At 29.5% G+C, this 23,930-nt stretch overlaps 2 protein-coding genes across 5 annotated transcripts; both read right to left on the minus strand.

Moving 5' to 3' along the window:
- Positions 1-7,182: 7,182 nt before the first annotated feature.
- Positions 7,183-13,020, minus strand: LOC109798893 (ABC transporter G family member 15). 2 transcript variants are annotated; one of them, XM_020359324.3, is made up of 10 exons: positions 12,574-13,020; positions 10,262-10,341; positions 9,661-10,122; positions 9,335-9,457; positions 8,942-9,073; positions 8,568-8,852; positions 8,214-8,486; positions 8,015-8,122; positions 7,740-7,813; positions 7,183-7,649 (listed from the first exon to the last, which is right to left on the minus strand). In XM_020359324.3, exons 1-10 carry the CDS (start codon positions 12,812-12,814, stop codon positions 7,457-7,459), a joined length of 1,971 nt encoding a protein of 656 aa, XP_020214913.1. In that variant the 5' UTR covers positions 12,815-13,020; the 3' UTR covers positions 7,183-7,456. The 2 variants fall into 2 exon arrangements, with proteins under 2 accessions (XP_020214913.1, XP_020214912.1); XM_020359323.3 differs by having other exon boundaries at positions 7,183-7,813; positions 12,574-13,016.
- Positions 13,021-19,077: 6,057 nt separating this feature from the next.
- On the minus strand, positions 19,078-23,930 carry LOC109799010 (2-C-methyl-D-erythritol 4-phosphate cytidylyltransferase). Of its 3 annotated transcripts, none has more exons than XM_020359483.3 (9): positions 23,776-23,930; positions 23,485-23,602; positions 22,649-22,751; positions 22,400-22,459; positions 22,203-22,265; positions 21,882-22,082; positions 21,683-21,794; positions 21,382-21,599; positions 19,078-19,491 (listed from the first exon to the last, which is right to left on the minus strand). In XM_020359483.3, exons 2-9 carry the CDS (start codon positions 23,592-23,594, stop codon positions 19,399-19,401), a joined length of 960 nt encoding a protein of 319 aa, XP_020215072.1. In that variant the 5' UTR covers positions 23,595-23,602; positions 23,776-23,930; the 3' UTR covers positions 19,078-19,398. The 3 variants fall into 3 exon arrangements, with proteins under 3 accessions (XP_020215072.1, XP_020215071.1, XP_020215073.1); XM_020359482.3 differs by having other exon boundaries at positions 23,756-23,780; XM_020359484.3 differs by lacking the exon at positions 23,776-23,930 and adding an exon at positions 23,685-23,708.

Genomic DNA, 23,930 nt, shown 5'->3' on the forward strand with positions numbered 1-23,930 from the left:
CTATTTAAACACAAGTTTATAATATTTTTCATAAAATAAATTAAATAATTTATTGACAAGTGAAAATGTTACTACCAAAGATTTCAACCCTTAAAAGTTAGATGTGTTACTAATAATTTTATATCTAATTCTATATTATTATTTTTAATTTAATAAAAAGTATAATTTATTTTACCAGTTTAACTTCTTTATAAATAAAATGATATGACTTAATACTTAAATAAAAATTAAATCCGAATATTTGATTATGAAAAGGACAAATGTGGAATCACAACTTTTATATTATTATATGACTTGATTAATATAGAATATAAATTGTGAGATTCACACTCTCTATTCTCTTAATTAAATGTGTTTTTTTTTTTTTTACATTCTTTCTTATTTCTCTTGTAAGCATATTAATCATGCATTGCTTTCACAATTAACTAAAAATTATAGTTCACTTTCACTCATATCAAACTATTATTCTTTTGTCAAATATTGGTTGTCACTAGTTCCAATAATTTATGTCTTTCAATTAAATTATTTAAGATTTAAATCTTAATTTTAAATATAAAATAAATTATATTTTAAAAATATTTATTTTTATACATTCACGATTTTTATAGAGATTAATCATCATTTTTAATAATAAATATTTATATTAATATTATAATTATCTAAAAGTAACTATTATCCTTGTAGGATGTAATTTATTTTTATGATAATTATAATATTAATATGAAGTATTTATTATTAAAAATAATAAATAATCTTTATTAAGAATTATAAATACACATAAATAAGTATTTTACTCCGAATATAATCTATTTTATATATATAATTAGAATTTAAATCCTAAATATCTTAATTAAAATACAAATTACTATCTATTAACCAACATTAATAAGGTATAAAGTTATTTTCTTTATTTTTTTATTGAGCATCAATGTCATTCACTCTAGACTATTTTGGTTTAGGCGGAAGATAAATAAAATGATAAAAGAATTATTTTCATCAAGAATCGAACTTGAATATTATTAAAATAATTTGAACTTAAATTCAATTTATTAAGTACTTATGTCTAACTCTATTTTTATGTAAAAAAAATATTATTCTTTTATTTTTATATTTAATCTTTTAATTATATTTCTTTTAATTTATTTTTTGTATCTAAATTAAATTTTAATATTTATTTAAAATATAAATAATTAAAAAATAATATATTTAAATTATTTATTATAAATCTAAAATGTATTTTATATATTAAAATATTTATTTATTATTATAAATTTTAATTATATAAAAAAGTATTTTCCTACACAAATCTATACCGCATAAAAATAAATAGTATTTTTCTTTAACTAAGTTGTCAAGTAATTATAAGTTCTGTATTATGATACTTTTATATCTGATATTCATTCATATTAAAATAATATTTAATTAATAAAAATTATATTTTATGAGTATAAATTAATTCATTATCAATTTTAAGATATTATATACTCGTATATCATATTCATGAAATTGTTTTTTTTTTCTTTGCGAATGAGAAATTGATTGATGATGACTGATGAGCAGTAACTAGTAACTGTTCTCACCAAACCAACTCTATAACCTGCTATACAATAAATTGCTATACAATAAATTCCATGATGAAGCTGGTGTGAGGAAACTAGGATGAGGCCAAAGGTGAACAGTCTTCGATGTTTGAGCATTGAATATTATATTATACAGTATGATTCTTCTATGATCTATCCTTCATAGTTCGTACTGTCCCAAAGGATTTCATCTTTAGCCTCCACCTGTGCGGACACAAGCTTTCACATCTTTCAAAACTGTCCACTCTGCCAAAATAATTGCTGCTAATTTATATTTATACTTAGGCGACAAGGAAATTATACTTTTTTCGTAGGTCACTATGAGATATATGTACTTTAAGAGGATGTATATTTACTATTCCTCGGCATGCGATACCAAACTTCAACTACCAATTAAATTCCTGAGCTATAACAATCCATTTTTTATTGTGCATCTTTCTTCACCCTTTAGGTGCGTGGAGGACCTTATGGAACGACACATCAAACTTTGGGGCAATGGCACAAACCCATTTTCGTGTTCATGTGAGCTGAATGATTATGTTTTTTTCCCAAAAAAAAATTGGGTTAATTGTGTCATACTCACGTGTATATATCTTTATCATGCTTAAATTAGATGTTACATGCTATTTCAGGGATCCATTGTGATAGTTTGTTCAAATTTTGTTTAAAGTATACATCTTATTGATATATATACCGGTTTTTTTCTCCCCCACCCCCAAAACAATACAACAAAAACCTTATCACATGAACCGCTTTAAAATATATACAAAAAAGATATAGTCATGTAGATATAGGGAGTCTTATTCTCTATTAAGAGCATAGTTTTAAAAATCGGATCGGTTATTAAACCGGTTAAGGTATTGGGTCAGTGGGTCAAAGGTTAAATCGGTGGGTCACTGGTTGAACCGCATGACTCGATTTTTATTTATTTTTATTAAAAAATATTCATATTAAATATATTTATACTTATAAATTTTAATAAATTCATATCTTATTTTAAATTTAAATTTTTCTATCTTATTTAAAATTATTTTTATTTTTATTTTGTAAAAAAATACATAAAAAAATTACATGTTAAACGGTATATTAATACAAATTAAAAATATAAATAATATGTACATATATAATATGCTTGCAATTAATATCACAAAATAATATATGTAATATTTACATAGATATTGAATTATTAAATATATAATTTAAAATTAATAATATACTATAAAAGTTATTTAAGTTGTATATATTGCAAACAAATATATTAGAACAAGTAGTCATTGTTATATTTAATAAGACTCCTTGCTTTTTCATTAAGAGATTCAATTTTCATTATTATTTTTGTGATTTATGGTCCCTTAAAAAAAAAAAAAAAAAGTGGTTGAACCGGTTTGACCCACCAGTTTACCGGTTGGACCGGAAAATTGACCGGTTCAATCCGGTTTGTAACGGTTCGACTGCATAACCGAACCAACTTCAGATTCGGACCGGCTGGACCACCGGTTCCCGGTCCAATCGGTCCGACCGGCCGGGTCAGTCCGGGTTTTAAAACACTGATTAAGAGTTAAAATTTTCTCTCATTTATATACGTATATGTATTGATAAGACCTCCATCAAATAATACTAACCATTCATTAAAAAATTATATTTAAATTTTGTCTAGATATATATCATTAAGTTTGGCAAGGTAGGCTAGTTTGATTAGAATAACTTATTTGTTTATAATTAAATTGTGTTTAACAAGAAGATGAACAACTGCAAAATACCCCACTAGTTCAAATTATATTTAAATTAAAGTTTTTATTTACAAATTAAAAAATAAATAAATATTATTTTTTATATAAAATTTTATTAGAATAATCATATATACTCTTAATAAATGTATTATTTTTATTGAGACTGATGTAGTTTAAGTTAAAAAAAAATGGAAAAGACGTTACATTGAAAATTAAAAATCAGTTATCTTGAAAAAATTTAAATATTGAAATTGTAATTATTTTGAGATGGAGAGATAGTTTCTATGTTATTTTCATAAAGTGGCTTATAAATTATTAAAGCAAACCTTAAAGTTGTGTTTAATTAGTGATGAAAATATTGAATGGTGGCGGATGGAGCAGCTTTAGCGGCACGTAAATTGATCGAAAGAGAGGTCTATGGAAGCGAAGATGTAGCCATGTTACACCAGAAATAGTACGTCTGACGCAATTGCCAGACTCATGCATGTACACTCCAATCATATTCATATGTATCCATGCTTTTGTTACGTAATCTAAACATTAATCCAGAACATGCATCATATAAATAATATTGTATGCTGTTAAAGTTTAGACGTGAATATCAAGCGCCGTCACTTCCAATACAGATCAAACCTCAGAAATAACAAATTGAGACAAAAATTTTACGTATTTCATTATCTCCCCTTTTTGTTCAACTGCACCGACACCATGGGAGACTTTCCGATATATATCTCTCATGTTGGAGTAGGAGACTGTTTTGTTTTCTTTTTGTTTTTTTACCTTTATATAATATATATATATATATATATATATATATATATATATATATATATATATGTGTGAAAGATTCTTAAAACAAGTCTATTCATATTTATTGTACAAAATAATTTATATTTTATATAAATTCTTAAAGATTCAACATTAAATTAAATTTTTTTAATATATAGATTAAGTTTATAATTTTTTTAAAAATTAAAAATTATCTAATTTTGTTTTGTTAATTTAAATTAATATATAAAATAAGACTTAAATATGTTTAAACTACCTTCAATTAGGTCAATTTTTAAATTATTATTTATTAATTTTTTTATTTTAATTATTTGATTAATTTTTTTTTAATTTAGTACCTGATGTTAGTCTCCTTCTGTTAAATGATGACGTGGCTGACAAACTACCACGTCATCAACCAATAGTGTCTACCATGTCATCTAAAGGCTGTCACTCTCCACCGCCACCGACTGCGATCTCTTTCGCCTTAACCTCGCCGTGGAAGATGTTTCTCATTCGTGGAAGCCTTGTGCAGATTCAACCTCTTATCTTCCCGGCGAACGGCTTCACGAATGTCGTGTTGTCGTAACTGTTCATCGCGGAGGACACGAGTCCTTGCAACATTGCCTCGCATGAGTCCTCTCTCGAAGGAGAAACCCTAGCCACGAGTTCCTTCGACTCTTCCTCGCTCAGGAAGGGGATCAATCTCACTACTCTCTTCTCCTCTTCGTCCGTCCATGACACCTCTTCTAGGAAACTAACGCACCAACACACGCACTCCTTGAAGAGAAGCTTTAGCGCCACCAGTAATAGATCTAGCATTGTGGACGCGCTGTCCACTACGACGACGAAATTGTTCGTGTAGAGAAGCTCTAGGATGGTGAGGTGCGACTGGATCGAGGTGGCGGTGACAGGAGCGACGATGAGGTTGAGGCGAAAGAGGTCACGATCGGCAACGATGGAGGAGTGACAACCTTTAATGACGTGACAGACACTGTTGGATGATGATATGATAGTCCGTCAACCACGTCATCATTTAACAGAGAGAGATAAACGTCAAGTACTAAATTGAAAGAAAAAAAATTAATCAGGTAATTAAAACAAAAAAAAATTAGTCAGATAATTAAAACAATAAATAAATAAATAATAATCTAAAAATCGACTTAATCAAAGGTAGTTTGAATATATTTAAGTCATAAAATAATTTTTTAATTATTTATCAATTTGAGTTAATAAATATTAAATAATTTTTAAATTTTTAAAAATTTAGTAAATTTAGTTTATGCATTAAAAAGTTTATAGATTTAACGCGATGATCCTAACAATTTTAGCAGATTTTTCAGAACAATTTGTAATTTTAATATTTAAAAAAATATATTCACAAAAAAATAAATTGATATATATTGAAGCATATTTGCCACTTGTAGCCAGTGTTTTTATTCGATTATCGGCGAGCCACTTGATGTGGAGAAACCGCCCATGAAAAAATAATTATTAATTATGTTCTACTTAAAACATAACAACAGATGCCCCCCGTAAAGGCATAAACCAAAAGAAAGAAAAAAAATCACTCTGAGGAATGAGTGCAAGGTGAGGAAACAACCCTTCACCCTCAAAAATGAGGATCAAAAGAATGGGTTATGGGATGGATCACTCAGACGAAGTAATGCTTAAACATACAATTATTTTCTATATTATTTTGATTTTGAATAAGATTTTTTATTCAAAGTATTTTAATTTGAAAGTCAAATTATTCTTCTTTTTTATTTATGTTTGATATATTAAAATTTTATAATTTTAATGTTTATGGAAGACCAAAGTGCTTATATATATAGCTTTGTAAAAGCAATTAAAGAAGCTTGCGTGAAGAGAACTAGCTTTTGTCTGAAGAAGTCATCCTCAACAATTTAATGTTGCATTTCCACCTCACCCCAGAAAACAATGGGCTTGGTGATTGGTCCAGTTGTAAATAGAACTATGTTAGAGTATAAAAGTCAAAGCTGAAGATATGTACTGTACACAGCAATATAATCACAAATATATTAATTAATCTTGCCCAACCATAGCCTAAAAAATCAAGTCCAATTTTAATGAGACCTAGCCCATAAATTAATTGATTCCATGTGAGTTAAGCTCACAATTAACCCAATCCCCCTAATCTTGCTAATTTTATTTTAATTTTAATTTTATTCCGTATTATTATTTAATTATTTTGGATATATTCAAAGTATATATTGTTTATGTAAAAACTAGATCTTCGTACTTGAATCAACGATACATACTTTATATATATAGGGAGAGGGAAAGATTAATTTAAGCATGGAATGCATTAATGATAAGTTTTATTTAAGTTTCAAATATATTAAATATCAATTTCAGAAAGTACTATATAATGAATTAATAGTTTTATATAAATATGATTTAGATGTGTTAATTATTAAATATGAATTAATATATTGTTTTAGTCGTGAAGCAATTTTCTTTTTTAAAAAAATCGTTGGTCAATTTACATGGGTCAATTAATTTGTTGGTCCCAGTGCCCCACTGCTCATAATAAACTGCACTCTGTAATCAAATTCGTCCAACTTAACATAATTTAAAATTCTATTAATCCACATAAGCGACCTGTAATTCAAACAACTATTACTAATTATCTTTTTATATATATCCAACCAAAGTATGCTATGTTTATTGTTTGGTCATTCTAAGCGCATATATTCTTCACATATACATCTATATATACAAGTAATTCTTTATTTTTATTTACATAATTTTTAGATTATTTTATTCTTATAAATTATAAATTATTTTAAACCTTTTTCTTTTAATCACCTACTCTATTATTTTATTTTCTTATATACATTTTTAAATACATTAAATTAGTTACCTATAATAATAGTAATAAGAAAAAGGTTGCACATATTTTTATGGCACATATTTTTACATTAGTAAAATATTATTTATTTTAAATTTAAAAACTTATAATTTTATTTTTGAACATCATTAAAAATGTTTTTAATCAATGAAAACAATTGTATATATATAAATTTATGTTTATTCTCTTATTTAAATGATATGAAACTTTACTTCTCTTGATAAATCTCTTATAGTTAATAACATATCATCATCATCTTGACTTCATTCTGGGAGGTATTTATCTATCCCAACAAAGTCTCAACCTTCATAATTCGTACAAAGTATTTAATATTCCCAGTTTAGAGATTTTAGTTGCCCAAAAAAAAATGTAATGGAAGGACGTACACAATGTCCCATTAATTTGTAGCTTAAGACAGTTATGAAACATTTTTCTCTATACATACATGAGCAATACAATTTTGTATGTTAAGCGTGCAACACTTTTATTTGTGGTGGATGAATCTAGTTGAGTGGAGAATCAAGACCATCTTGTGAAGAAAGTGAATGGAGGGGTTGGTGCCTCTGTGAAGGGAAAGATGGCATCTTCCTGAAAGAGGGTCTTTTTTCAAGCTGTTGTATGGTTCTCTTTGCATAAAGTGTCTTAAACAATGGTGATGCTCTCTCCTTGAACTTCAGAACAGTAAAGAAGAGAAGTCTGTAACAAATGAGAATCACAAATAGAGCTGCTAAGTCCAACCACTTTGAATGGTTTAATTCAATGCCTAACATGTGTGTGATCACGTACTCTCCAGTCACTTTTGGGTCACCAGGTAGCATAGGTTCAAACTCAAGCCCAAGCAAGTCATTCTTGTATGAACCCTACATTTCAAATCATAATCAATCAATTAATGCATCATTTGGAAACTTCACAATTTGTTTTTAGGGATATATATATTGTAATTAGGGATTACTAATAGAGTTTAACCCAGCTAATTGAGAATGATATGTAAGTATTGTAAATTCTTTGTAACTAGTCTGATTTTCATTGTTACCATTATCATAACAAATAAATCAAGTTACCTGTATTGCCCAGGAACCATAACTGATATAAGAAATTGGGTAGCGCCAAACCGGTTTTGGAAGATCAGAAAGCAACCTGAAGAATCCGGAGGTCATCATCATGATTCCCTGCATTAAAAACAAAAAATAGAAAATTAACTTATGTGGATCATGTTTAAGTAGGATTTTCCTCTAAAAGGCTTAGGTATTTTATTCTTACTATTATTCCAGCCCCTGTAATTATTCCCATGAGGAAATTTGGAACAAGTGAAGCCACAACCATCATGAGGCTTTCAATTACGGAGATGCAGCTGTAGATGTTGAGAGTAAAAAACACAAAGTGACTAATCCCTGGCCTGAATTTCACCATGTTATAGGTTATGGTGCAACTAGTAAGAGCAATTGCAACCAAGAATGGGAACGAAGAAAGAAAGTTGGCTAAAATATATGCTGCAACTCCATAATATCCGTTAAGCCTTTCTCGATAAAAAACCTGAACAAATTAAAAACATGATAATTAAATGTTAAACATGTAGCTTATATATATTAATGTTAACAAATAAAATATTTTTACCTTCATTTCTTCAATAAATGATGGAAAGCCACCAATTGACATGAATGTCATAAATCCTGATATGAATGCACCACAGGCACCACGGGCAAGGATGGAAGTGTAGCTGTAGCCAACATCAAAATAAACGGTTCCCACACATATGGATACAATGATGTAAATTATGATCCTCAACCAGTAATAACCGACATCTCTACACATGTTCACAAATGATCTCTTTGTCAACGTCCACAGTTGCTTCCACCAACTAGCTTGACTTCCATGTTGTGTCGGAGGTTGAAGCCCTTCCTGCATTAACATAATTAATATTTTATCATAATGCTATCAATTCTCAAATCAAATGTTATTTTGCATGCTCTATGGAACTGCATATATACATCGGTAGATAGCTCTTGAATTCTGTTCTTTGCCCTTCTGTAATATGTTGAACGCCTATATTTCTCAACTAGCATTGCCTTAATCTCTGCTGTGGCCAGATTCAAGAAAGGATCTGATGAATTTGGAACATCCTAACAGGACAAAAAGAGAAACAACTCCATAAGTTAGTATAGACATTAAAACAAATTAATTTAGACCTTGAAAAAAAAAAATAAGTACAACTAGACAACTAGTTATCAACATCTCTAGTTCCATTCTTTAAATTGAGAGACAGGCAAATGCTTATTAAGTCTGTTTCTTATATCAAACACTAGAAAGAGTTTAGGGAGGAGGTGGATAATTACTCACATAAACGACAAAGCATATTGTCAGAATTAAAAACTAATACTTACATGAATTCTTTGAGATCCCTTCAGTGTAGCTGTCACAATGTCGAAATCAGAATTGATACATCGTAGGAAATGATCAGAAGGATTTCTTTTACGTGGACAAGGAAAACCAGCTTCAGCAAAAAACTGTGAAAATAATTGAAAAGAATTAGGCACTGAAGCAGAGTTTCTAACCATAACAAAATATTAAACTAACTAAATAGAGACTTAATGAAGAAGGAATATTTACATACATGAGGTTTAATTAATTATAACATGTGGATAAACTTTCTTGTAGATAAACTTTCAAAAATATTTATAACTTGTATCAAAACAAACTTTATGTATACCTCAATTGCAGATTTTGCTTCTCCAAAATAAACCGTTTCGCCGCCAGATAGTAAGAAAAGGTCATCAAAGAGTGCAAAGACTTCACTGCTAGGTTGGTGAATGGAAGAGATAACTGTTCTTCCATCACGAGCAACATTTCTGAGAGTTTGAACAACAAAAAATGCAGAGGCACTATCAAGGCCACTGGTTGGTTCATCAAGAAACAGTAAGCGAGGCCTGGTGAGGATTTCAAGAGCAATGCTGAGTCTCTTTTTCTCCCCTCCACTTATGCCTCTCAAGTGCCAGTTTCCAATCAACCTATCAGCACAGTCTTGGAGACCCATTTCTATGATTGTTCCATCGATGATGCTGTCAACTTCTTCTTTGCTCATTGATGTTGGAAGACGTAGATGTGCTGAGTAAGATATTGTTTCCTTCACAGTAAGTGTTCCCAGCAGAACATCCTCTTGAGTTACGTAAGCCTGAAGTTTCAACATCAAACACATGCATGCATGTCCATGCAGAATTAACATAAAATTGTTGCTAAATTCCAAAGTTACATGTATAAAAGCGTGTATATAATGGTTCGATAATGTATTGAAAATGTGTTACTTTACTTACAACAACACCGTAGCCTAAGCCTTTTTTCTTCCCATTGAGAAGAACATTTCCTGTCATAACCACATTTTTTGAGAGTCTACCTGCGACAACATCAAAAACATTTAAATATAAAGAAAATTGTAATAAATAGGAGCATATATGTCATGATCATATAGATACAAATCTCCTTTTAATTTAACTGAAAAAGTTATCTAAAATTCATCCACAGTTTCCTATGACGGATAGTTAAACTCTATACAGAACTAATTTTAATTAATTGTTGAATGGTCTAACTGAGGATGATTAATTCATTATGTACAACAACACTAATTGTAATTTATGTAGGAAAAGGGATACAAGAACTATTGCCCAACATTTTTTTCTTGCTTTTTTTTTTATGAATAAAGCCATCGTCCAATTTGGCAAATATGATTATGACGATTGCTTTTTTTGTCGTACACTAACACGTCTTATTCACCAAAAAGTAAAATTACACGTCTTCGCTTTAAGACAAGAAATAACAAGGTAAACTAGATACAATAAATGCTTACTTATTTACGGGGTGTTAGGTTTTATTTTGTAATCGATAATAATAAAAAATAGTACTTTGATTCTTATAAGATTTTATGAAATAAATTATAAAATATATATTTACATAGCTACTAAATTTATTTATTTTTTTGACACCAAACAACTAATTAAAATCTACCAACTTAAAATGGTCAAACCAAAACAAACTAAACACCAACTTACTATTAGTAATTATACGAAACCAATACTCTCCCCCTCGACATGAAGAATTATTATCACAATATTCAGGATCATTATTGTGGTTCCAAATAATTAATTTCTACATGGTACATAATTAAGTATTTGTTTCACAAATAAAAAATCTGAATTATATATATCTCATGAAGATTGGTAGGAATTACAAATACAGGATAATGAAAAACTATATAATAATTTCTTCTCATCACGTTACTACACCCTATGTATGAGAAATTGTAAATTGAAAAGCAATATATGTTAATTTCTAGCGTTCATGCATCTACTATTATATATGAATGATAAGATGTACATCAATCAATTAACTCTTTGCTAATGTTAGATAGAAATGCAAAGAGAGTGAAACCCAAAGCATGCAATGAAAATGACCATAGAAAAGCCTGCAAAGAGCAGAAAATCAAATATATGGGCCCAGCATGGGCCTCGGGGCTTAAAGTGCGTTATGTACATGTCCTTGGAAGTTGGTAAATGGTATAATGGTAGTTACTATGAATTATTGAATTAAGCAAATATCTATATTTTATAGACTAATCTTTTACTTAATGTGAAAACATCATTACGCGTCGATCTAGCCAAAGTTTTCATGTTTGGAATAGTATATATTATAAACAAACTAAATTGTCATATTCATTAAATAAGCCCTTTCTAAATCCGTGAGTTAGGTTATAGTTATACACTTAAACATGTAATTCTAATCTCATCGTTCCAACTACCAAAATTGAAGACGCGTCTACTATAATGTGTACAGAACCATCAACTTGTCCTTTTCAATGTCAACTATCAGAAATTTCGGAAGCAAATGAATGGAGAATAAATAGTAACTACCGCGAGGTTGCTATGATTATAGCCAATCCAGCAAAAAATGCAAAATCTAACGCACATTAAAAACCAAAAACAAATAGTGTAAAAAAAAAATTCAACTCATTAAAAAAAAAGTAATAGAAGACAAAACATAGGGTTCTTTTTTGTTTGTAATTATTTAAAGTGAAAACACTAATTTAAATATTATCAGAAAAGCAATATACTTTAGTCTTTAGATTTCGTCCCGGAAACTTGGATGGTCTACATAATTTAGTTTTGAGAGGTACATCATACCCCACAAAGGACTAAATCATTAAAACAAGGGCCCTTAGTGTCTACTGTCGCTTGATAGTAAATTAAACACACTCAATAAAATTTTAATTAATTAAACAATCCCAAAGATGAATCTCAATATGGAAAGATCTAAATCACAATATTCAGCTGCCCTAATTGATAAAAAGAATTCAACCACCATTAGCCGTGAGAAGACAAGAATTAAGGTGTGTCTATATTTCCATAAAAAAAAACTGTGAGATAGCTTTTAGGTTAAACAAAACATTGAAATTTGGAAAAGCCACAAAACAAACACACACTTAAAGGTTGAGTTTCTTTTCTAAAAATAATATTTTGTTTTGAAGAAACTCAAGGTGAAACATGCAAGTAAACTTGCATAAGAAAGGACCAACACACACACACAAAGAAAGAAAGAAGCTAGGACATGAGATAGATTGTATGTATGTATATACCTGCAAGTGAATCAAGGAGAGTGGATTTTCCAGAGCCAGAAGGACCCATAATAGCCATGATTCTACCAGGCTCAGCATAGCCATTAAGGCCATTAAGCAACCTCTTGGTTGGTCCCTTACCAAAGTTTGGAATGATAACTCTGAGATCTTCCCAAGCCAAGAAGGTTCCTCTGTCAAAGCCAGTGTATGGCTGCACCTCCCTCTCACTTGTGGCTGCTTCTATCTCCATCTCCATGTTCATCTGCTAAAGAAGTTTAGACCTAAAGATGGAACTTAACATAAAATAAATTAAAGAGATATAAGAGGTGTAGTAGGAAACAAGGAGTGATTGACACCAAATACCAAACAACTAACTATTAATGCTATCATCAAAGGAATTAGAAGCTTATGAAGAGAGAGAGAGAAAGGTGGAAGAGTTAATGGCTTGAGCATGAACAGATCAGAGGCATACAGGTGGCAAGTAAGGGAAATTAATGCGAGAGTTACAGCTGCATACATAACATACATGACATGGATACCATGCTTCTGATGCCATACCTATCAATGCTTATACTGCTGTCACTTTTAATATGGCTACACCTTTGAATTTATGATTTCGATTTTACATTTTTCTACAATATCCTCCTATAATTAATTATTGCTATCTTATTAGCTAAATCAAGAAAGTATTATTGTATTAATACTATTTTTTTTATATATATTTTTAAGATATTAGTAATACACTTTCTTTTTTCATTTGATACTTATATTTAATTAGAATGCATTAATCAAGTAAAGACTTTTTTTTACGTATTATTTATAGATTAATATATATACTATCATAGTATAGGATAACAATATTGACTTTTTGTAATAACTGTTTTAAAATTGTATATAAAATGTTTTCTAATTGATTAATTGAATTTATAATATTATAGAAGAATATATTTAATACAAATTTCAATATTCTATTCATACATAGACAACGAATAAAATTAGGCTTTTAATATCTTAAACGAAGACTAGCAGATTAGGAAAAAAGTAGTTTACAAATTTTAAGTGATTAGCTATTTCCCTAAGTTTTGGATTTTTTCTAAACAAATTATATATATATATTTTTTTTTTTGGTGTTGTAAATTATATATATGTTTAGGACAACAACTTAAATTTGTTAAAAAAATTAAAAATAAATTATTTCTGTTTAAATCTTTGATTATTTTTTGACAATTTTTTTTTCTTGAAACTGATTTATTGCATAAAATTTTTGTTTTTATTTAAATAAAATTAAATATTTCAAAATTATTTTTTAACAAATTTATTCAAAAAAATTCACACGGATTATAATTGATTATAACAATAATTAATTATTAAAATAATATAATTTAAAAAATAAAATTCAAACACACTGAAAAAAAACCCAATTCAGAAATCTTTTCGCTTGAAAATAAATTAGTCCCTACCATGAATTGAAAATTAGTCTTGATACAAATCAAAAAATTAAAAGAAAAAATTTTAGAAAACGCCAGTAAGGTAAATATATGTTATTCTTTCATTCAATTATAAAGTAGGATTAAATATGTTTTTGTCTTCCAAAAACTGATTTTATTTGATTTTAGTCTTTTAAAAAAGAATTATTAATTTTAGTCCTCTAAATTTATATAATGTCTATTTTTAATCCTTTTTAAATAATATTAATTTTAATGTTAAAATAGGTCACATCAAAATCTAAATCACCATTAATTTCAATAACATGAAACTTTTTTTAATTTAAAATGTTAATTATTTTATGATTAAGTTAAGATTTAAGGTAAAAATTAATTCTTTTATTTTTTGTTCTAGAAGTACTTTATTTTATTTTTTGTTCATGTATTTTTCCTTTATTATCAGCAGAGGAAGTCAATAATTTCTTGTTTATGAAAGACAACACTTGAAGCTCAAGGAAGGAGAATAATAAATTTTGTTTAGAATAATTAGTGCATTAGGTTTAAGATGAAACGATGTCGTTGAAAATTAAGAATTTGGAACTTAGAAGATTGTCAATAAAGATATAAAACTTAACATTTATGGACATAGTGATGACGGTGGAGAAAAAAAAACATTGATTTGAATTTGTAAGATTTTATTACTGTTTGAGTAAAAGACTATTTGTTCAAGTAAAAAATGAATTATAAAATCTTCCATACCTACATTTGAGATTTAATAGTGAAAATTTTTAAATATAAAATTAGTTTTTATTAGAGCTGTCAAAGTGGGCCGGGACCCGTGGGCCAACCCGGCCCACCTTGAAAACGGGCCGGGCCGGGCCAAAAAAAATTGAAGTTTTATAGTAGGTGGGTATATTTCAACCCGGCCCACTTTGACCCGGCCCACCCGGGCTAAACCCGTGGTGGGCCGGGTGGCCCACCAACCCACCATTTTTTTTTTAATAAAAATTTGAATATGATTTGTAGTTTATTTTGTATGATGATATATTGAAAATTTTTATTTTAAACTTTTATCATGATTTGTATTTAATTTTGTATGATGAATTATGACTTATAACTATTAATGATGTTAATTTTATGACTATTATGTTAATTTATAATTAATTTAAAATTTTGAATTTTGTTAATAATTTTTTTTTAATTTTTGGTGGGCTGGTGGGCTGGCCCGTATAACCCACCAACCCGTGGTGGGCCGGGCCGGGCCAAATTTTTTTTGAAAAAATTACAAGTGGGCCGGGTTGGGTTGGCTCGTTTTTAAAGTGGGTCAAGGTGGGCCGGCCCACATGGGCCGGGTTAGCCCGTTTTGACAGCTCTAGTTTTTATCCTAAAACTTAACTTACTCCTAAAATAATCAATATTTTAAATTAAAAAATTCATGTTAATAAAATTTATGGTGATTTAGATGTTTAGATGACCTATTTTAACAATAAAAGTTAAGGATGTTTTAAAAAAATTAAAAATAGATAATATATAAATTTGGAAAACTAAAATCAACGAAATTTTTTTTGAAGGATTAAAATCAAATAGAGTCAAATTTTGAAGGATCCAAACATATTTAATCCTATAAATTATTATACAAATAAAAAAAAATATTGACTTGGTAAAAAAACTTTTAGAAGTCGTAATTAAAACCATCTTTAGTTAATTGTGTAACTTTTTTTTTTAACTTAAATATTTGTATTCAAATAAATTTTGTGAAAAATTTTGCATAGCTTTTTTTTTCTCACTATGTTAACCATAAAATGATAATGTTAGGAATTGTACTCCAACTTAGAGCAACTCCAATGGGAGTTGCTTGTCTTATGAAGCAACTCAAGCCCCGATTTCTTGCCATTTGAGAACTTTGACGTGGCAACACGAGTTGCTTGAAGAAGAGAGAGAGTTGCTTCCTTAAGCAACCGTTCCTTACCAGATTTCAAGCAGATTTTATTGAACATATTTGGAAACGTTTTAAAAATAATAATAATGTAAATTAATTTCATATAATGTTTATGTATTTACTATTATTTTATTTTATTTTTAATATCTACTTATTGTTTTTTTTTTCTTGTAATTTATTTTCTTTCATTGTAGTACAATTATCTTTTTTAATAAAAATTTAAATTTGGTTCATAAATGATTAAAAAAATTCTAAAAATTAAATTTTTTAAAGTTTTTTATCATTGAAGTAAATTTGTGTTTGAGTTGCTTAATACTGACATGGCACACTAGGGACCACTTTTTTCATTTTTTAATGCATGAAACATCTCAAATGAGTTGCTTCCATTGAAGATGCCCTTAAAAAATTTTATATGCCTTTAATTGTTTGATTATAAATGATAATATTAGCCCTTAAAATCAAATTTTACTTTAAATTCTTCATTCTTGTAAGTGTAGTTTACCTTTCATTTAAAGGACGTGTTTGAGGCAAAGTCTTAATTCTTTAATTGGATTATGACCTTGATTTGCAAACAAAACTAAATAACTAAATTTGACTTTTCTTATTAGATAATTAGATTGGTCACAAAAGTAATTTTACGAGATTGTAAAATTATAAATACTTGTGTACAAAACATTTGTTCGATTAGTCTTATGTAAATCTAATTATAGATCAAATTGATAGAAACAATTAAAAGAACTGTCAATGTTATAAAATCAAAATTATATGACTTATTATCAAGAAGCCTCTTGATTTTTTTTTCTCTATTCTTGTAACAAAGAGTAAAAAAAGGAAAAACGAATTTAAATTAAAAATTATTGAGGTTATTTTATGATATTTATCTAAGAAAATATTTTATGAGGATTATGAGAGCAGTATGTGTGTATTTTATAAGTTATTATTTTTTCTTTTATTTTATCTATATAAAACTTGTTTGTATCCTAAAAAAATAAATAAATTGTTTAATGAACAGGCAGATTTATATTTTTTTTACACCGAAAAGTTTGTATTTTCTTATACAATCATAAGCAGTAAAGTTTATGTTACATAGTCATAAGCACCATCAACATCGTCGAGAAGTAGGCAGATGCATTCAAAACATAATTGGTCTAAATAATCAGCAAAAAATTTTTGATACCAACACTTACAATACATACTGATAAATGGTTTACCATTTTACATAAACATAAACACATACATTTACATGTGTTTGTTTAGACAATCTTCATCAGACTTGTAGTTATTGTGACATTTTATTTTGAAAATTTTCTAATAAAAGATTTTAAGTCTGATTTCTTATACATTGTATAATTTAACTTGAAAGAAGATAATTAAAAATAAAAATTGACAAAAAGGACAAGTTGGAGCCAATAAAAAAAAAAGTTTTCCTGCATTTATTTATATATATAATAATATATAAAGACCAGTTGCTGAACCGATAAAGTATCAATTAATAAATCATTAAATTGATACAAGTATCAACTCCCAAATCACAATGAATACATATAGAATCAATCAACAATAATTGATACAAGTATCAATTATCAATTAATACTATTTTCAGTCCTAATCATAGACAATAAATTAGACTTTTCTTTGATTTTAACTAGAAAGAATAAACAGTTTTAAAAATTACACAAGATTAAATTTCTTTTATACCTTTCATTTATTGTTAACTATATTTCATATACATTTACTTATAATTAGTATTAAATATAATAATCATTTAAAGTAAAGGGTATATTTGAATTAAAACTTGAATTAAGGTAGAATTAATTAAAAGTAATCATATTACTTACTTTTTTATCTTAATTATTTGTCGTATATTACTTGTAATTAAGATAGGATGTTATACTATTTGAACAAACTGAAATCAATTGAAAAGATTAAGATTTAAAAAATAATATTAAAAGGCAGAAAATTGAATCAACCTCTTATTATATTTGTTACTAACTATTAAATTATTATTTTTAAAATTTTGATTGGACTAGCCTAACCTAAAATCATTTGACCCGTTGGACTATGTAAGCCAGAACAAAATATTTGTTTCTATCTAGGTCACCTTTTTTTTTTTAAATTCACCCTACTCCTATTTATGGGTTGTTAGCCTATCAAATCAAATCAAAATAATTGGCCCCTTGAATTTGAATCCAAGGGTAAAGATGTGCACTGAAAATAAAGAAACAATTTGAATTTAAAAGAGCTTAAGCAAGAAAGAATGCAGCAGAAAGGACAAGAATGCAATTTAGAATAAATACTTGAAATATAAAGGTACAAAAATTTCAAGTCAAGCAATTCAAGTTACTAAAAATGTAAAAACTTGTATTTAAGAAAAGAAATGCAGAAGAGATTCGAATAAAAGGGAATCCTAGTTTTATAAATGGCAATGACAAATTGAAAAACAAATAAATTGCAAGAAACATAAATTGAAATGCAACTAAATGAAATGTGAAGACTTTTATTGAGAAAAAAAAATAGTTAGAACATATACTCGACTCATTGAATGACTATTGATTTGTGAGGCATAATAAGAGTCACAAAATATTGGATTTGTTTCAACAATAAAAATTGGGTTACAAAAATCCTATTTATAGATTTTCAACCCTAACAATCAAATCATGCTATATAAACACTCATAAACATTTTTCAAAAGATATTACCATTTAATTCAATTTGTGTATTAAAGATAATTACCAGTAACTTCCTCTTCATTGGAACCTTACCTTGAAATCATTTATCTAAGAACTTGTCTAATGTCTTCGATTTCAATCTTCAACTTTAACTCCAAATTTTAACCATATTGTCAACATCATTAGAAAAGAAACAGATCTTCAAGAAATAGATAGACCATTTGAATGCTTCTTCCAACACTTCAGAATTTTCCTACGTTAGACATCAATGTAACTTTATGGTAAACCAACCAGACAATGCGTAAAAGCATGTTTTGGAGTTGCGCTGATGCATGATTTAGACTGATGCTAGAGTTGGTCGACCTTTCTCTGGAATATGTCATGTAACAATAGCGAATTCCTTAAAACGTGTCTAGGACTTCCATAATTGTGAGGATTCCGTGCAAATTAAGTGTGTGGCAGTAGGGGAAAGGGAAATCGCAGCCAGCAGAAATAAACTTCGAACTGCATCGATCAGCAGTTAAGCACAACGAATAGACAAATTTGCCCAGTTAAAAAATACAACACTCATAATCTGAAAATTCTTCAAATTTTACAACTGGCGGTGGCGGGATCAAAATTAAACCTAGGAATGAAGTTTTATTTCTATATACCGATACAAATTATTTTAATATTCAATACGACAAGTCCCTGAGAAAAGTAATCAACTACAGAACACTTATCAGAGCCTCCGTAAAATTCGCAAATAATATAGCAGTAATATTTAAATCCAGTAGACCGAGCATCACAACAATTATTAACTTCAACAAGTGGATCATGACTCTTGCGGCGTCTCAAATCTTGTTGGGGTGTCAATTCCCATCATGCAGCAAAGGCCCGATATCAAAATAATTAGCAAAACTATACCCTGGATTATCACAGAAAGCAATATTATCAGAATACCATAAATGTCATGGTCACATTGCAGTATTTCCGCAACCCTCAGCAGATGCAGTTAAACATGAAGAGAAACCACACAAGACAGCCACCTACTCTAAATGGCCCACTCAATATCAGATGCACAGACAATTAAAATGAAAAGTAATTTTTGCTGTCTCGGGGCATGTCATGTAAAATCATAAAAGATGAGAGGAGCTAATTTGACTGTTCAACGTTACATATTTAGTTAAGATTAAACTACAAACTCAGTCTTAACCATCCATGAAAAATACAATGGTCAAAAATCAAGATTAAATCATCTCACACTTTCACCTATTACACTCCTTTCTTGTCTCTGCCTGCCTACATATTGCAGGTTACTTGGTTACTATAGCACGGGTTCATGATAAAATGTGTGATCAAGAAAAAAAAAATAGAAAGAAAAGCTAAATAACAAAACTAACTAGATAATGATAGGCCATACATGAAAACAACAGACCAGGTAAAGGGGAATAATTGACAAACATTTCATGCTCTAATTAAAAATCAAAAGCAAATATTAGCAACTCCTACCACACTAAACTGAATTTAGGGCCCATTAGAGACTCAAGCTCCCCATTAAGAATTAAGATCAACTTTCCATTTAATATTTGGTTTACTAAAGCCCAATTGCAACATAAAAGATCCTCTTCTGACGTTCCAAATTTCAAATATGTTCTCTATGCTACTAAAACCTAGACACCCATAGAATCAGAAAGGATATTCCTAACACAGGCAAAGATGAGTTTGGAGGATCCCAGGACAAAGTGAAGAAGTATAAGCAAGTCAGGAAAGTAAGGAGTAAACTGTAAAAGTAAATATCACATATTAATGGAGGTGTTAGCTAATATATAGATATAGAGCCTGTTTGGATAAACTTATCCATAAGCACTTTATGAAAAGAAAATTTGAAAGAAATGAAATTAGTATCTCCATAAACTAACATTAGTTTATACATGAGTTAAAAAACATATTAAGAAGCTAAAATACGTTAGCTTTTCCACACATATTTTGGAGAAGCTAATTTAAGAGAAAATTTCCAAACATATTTTAGAAAATTTAATATGAGAGAACTTTTCCAAATTTAATGCATAAACTAATTTTAATTTATAGACAAGCTAATTTTTTCCCCTTATTTTCTTAAAAGTGTTTATGAAGTTTATCAAAACAGACTCTTAATCTCCTTGTCTCTTATCCCTACAAATTAGGAGCTATCTTTCATAGGTCATTTGAATGATAGTGCTTAATGTAAATTCATAGGGGCTGAGAGCTTGAGGGGGAGAGATCTTAGACGACTCCCAAGTATTTTAAGAGTTCTCCAAACAATGCAAATCCTTTGATTCTCAGTTGATACAATGCAAGCACATCAATCCTCAACAAAATATGTCTACAGATATTTAGCAAGGTCTTCAACAATTTTGATACGCATCGGTTAAGAATACTGTCATGTTTTCACATATTAAGACTGAAGGACAGTTCTACAAAGAATTTTTCCATATATATAACACTGGTTAAAATTTTTAACACACCAAATTTAACAGATCGCATAGTCTGTAAGGGAGCAAATGAAACAAATGCCCAAGACCTCCTAAGTCAGGATACTGAGAATGCTGAAATATTACGGGATGAGCAATTGAATATGATGAGATTATCAACCTTGGATTGTTAAAACTGGAGGCATTGAGTTAGAAACAGACAGCAATCTACACAAGCCCAACAACAGTATAGTTGTGGTCTATAGAACTTATTCATCAACAAGGAAGAAGAAAAAAAACAGAATAGTAAAACAAGGCAACTCCCAAATCATCAAGCACTTGTAAAAATGGATAGAGAAGCTTACCACTAAAATTCCCTCTAGAAGAGATGATTTAAGCCGACAGACTTCATCACAAAATGTGGAATTGGTTGATTCATTCCCTGCTGTACTTTCTGCCAGAAACCTTTGCAGTTCCCTGTAAGAAGGATACTGGATTGACCTGGTGGGATCTGACACATAAAGAACGGCATATTTTGCACCAGATTTCTCCACAGAACTGATAAGCTTGGATAAAACTTCCCCTACAAACACACAACAGACACAAGCATTTAAAAATATGGTAAAATCATATCTAGCAAAGCACATAACATTAAAGCACATGCACCTTCAGATTGTGTCCTGTCAACATTTTTCAGAGCTTGAGAGCCTCCATTGCAAAACACGACCAAATCTGTTTTCCCTCTGTGACTCCCTTCCATCCTTTGGGTCAAATAGTCCTGCAAATGGGCAATAAAGAGCATTAGGTCACCATTACAGGACCCAAGATTTCATAATGGACCATGTCACATTAATTTGTTCATTACTTGAACCGAGTGCAAAGCTGTTGCTTCCTCATAATTTGTACCATCCATGGAGCAAGATCCGTGGAAAGCAACATTGGCAATTCCCATATCATCTTCACAGGCTTCAGCAAATCCTGAAACCAACAAGTTTTCCAAATGCACATCCTCTGATGCAGAAACATAAGGAAAAGCTACAGAAGTGTTGGATCTTGTGAAAGAGATCTGTTCATGACAATGGAACAGTGTCACAGTCAAAAATCCAAATAGTAATTCCTTTAGATATCTCAAATCAGGTTTACTCAACACGGAAACTTGACAGACTGCATGTCACAAATCTCTCACCTTGAGCATGTCTAAAAGAGCTGGGTCTGCATTATTGTTTATGATTAAATCAGAAGATTGTAACTGAAAAAGAAAAAAGTAACACATTTTACTCAACCAATGCCAATGCACTAGTTGACAAGAATCTAATATCAAGTAAACAATAAATACAAAAGCTGCAACATGAACTATCTATATAGATGTTTGACAGATATTACCTCTCTACCAATGAATAATAGTGCCACATCCAGAGGCTCATCAAATTTATTTCCTTTGCACTATCCAAAATAAATAAAAATTAAAAACACTAAGCAACAAAAATGATAGAAATAAAGTGAACAAAATTGAAGCAAAACTAGCATAAATAAAAAGAGGGGGAAGAAGTCCCCTTCTCCATAAAGGTTGAGGGAGGAGAGAGAACTGCAGAGTATATAGTGGGAAACCAGTCATGAAGACTAGTATCATACCAGAAAATTTGACCACCCCGCTTCAGATAAAACAGACTTGGCTAGATCTTTTGGAGAAATGACTTGGTAATTTACGGATTCCTTCAATTCATTCTCAGAAGCCCTGTAATTTTCAAGTAACATATTAATTAGTTGCTGAAGTACATAATGTAAACACGTGAAGGGAATATTCAACAACGGTACACAAAAGCCCATTCTTACGTGAAATAAATCGAACGAAGTATCTTGCAATTTAAAAATGTTATCAGTTGCCACTAAAGACAACAAGAATTAAGTGAGAGTGTTGCATACTTTACCAACAATTTTCATTTTAACCATGTTCATATTTTCCACTTATTTCACACTAAACCTTAAAACCACAAATTTGAAGCCCTAAAGACCACCATCTCTGCTATTCTCTTGAATAATCCAGAAAATCCATCTCCAGCTTATGAACCAAAGTGTGTGTGCGTGATGTCAGTTGAAACCTAAAAATGATGCGTGGATTTTTCACTACTTCAATTCCTCACTCGATTTTCTTCCGTTTTGAAACCTTTTACACACGTGGTTTCTATATTCCCTTCCCTGAACTACAACTACAACCCTAGAAAAGCTAAATTGCTCCGTCTTCCGACATAACCGAAATTCACCATTCTCTAGCTTTCGGATTAACCTTATTCTATCCTAATCATAAAAGCTGGTAATAACTAGATTAAATCTAACGCTGATTGTTATTAGCCACATCCACGCGAATCAAAGAGTATGAAACACGGCAAGTAAAGATTAACAGTATAAGTAAAAATTGTGAATTGTGAATTGACAGAAACACGAAAAAGAGTAAGAGAATGAGAAATTACAGTTGATAATGCGATGACCAAAGGAATGCGGGGACGGTGGAAGGAACTGCTAACAATCCATTAGGAACAAAAGCAAAAAGAATGAAAAGAGTGAGCAGCGGCACCGCCATGGTTGTTCCTGCACTCGCAAACAACAATTCGAGGTTAGATCGCGCGATGATTTTGATCGATCAGCTTCAGATCGAGTCCGAACAACATACAAGTACAAATTTGAAGGGATGAATTAAACAATCGAAATGGATGGAAAAAAAGAGAGAGAGAAAATGAAAACCTAATCGCATCGTAACTCACCTTCTTCTTACACGGACACGACTCTTATTATTAATTTTATTAGAAATTGCAATAAAAACCACTCTTTCAACAATACATGCACACCTCGCTCGCTCTTAATGGAGATCTATGCTCAGTAAGCTGCCAAAAAATTATGTATGTTAAATGCGTGTATT

The sequence above is a fragment of the Cajanus cajan genome, chromosome 8 (assembly GCF_000230855.2).
Source record: "Cajanus cajan strain Asha chromosome 8, NIPB_CcT2T_4, whole genome shotgun sequence".
NCBI lineage: Eukaryota > Viridiplantae > Streptophyta > Magnoliopsida > Fabales > Fabaceae > Cajanus > Cajanus cajan.

What these genes read in the sequence shown, in the direction of transcription:
- LOC109798893 (XM_020359323.3), bottom strand. Translation starts at nt 12,814, where the DNA reads ATGAACATGGAGATGGAGATAGAAGCAGCCACAAGTGAGAGGGAGGTG. An exon ending in GCTTAGGCTACGGTGTTGTT is followed by an intron (nt 10,123 to 10,261) that starts GTAAGTAAAGTA and finishes TTGAAACTTCAG; the next exon opens with GCTTACGTAACTCAAGAGGA. An exon ending in ATGGTTCCTGGGCAATACAG is followed by an intron (nt 7,814 to 8,014) that starts GTAACTTGATTT and finishes TTTGAAATGTAG; the next exon opens with GGTTCATACAAGAATGACTT.
- LOC109799010 (XM_020359482.3), bottom strand. An exon ending in TATTATTCATTGGTAGAGAG is followed by an intron (nt 22,266 to 22,399) that starts GTAATATCTGTC and finishes TTTCTTTTTCAG; the next exon opens with TTACAATCTTCTGATTTAAT. An exon ending in TTCTAGAGGGAATTTTAGTG is followed by an intron (nt 19,492 to 21,381) that starts GTAAGCTTCTCT and finishes GTGATAATCCAG; the next exon opens with GGTATAGTTTTGCTAATTAT.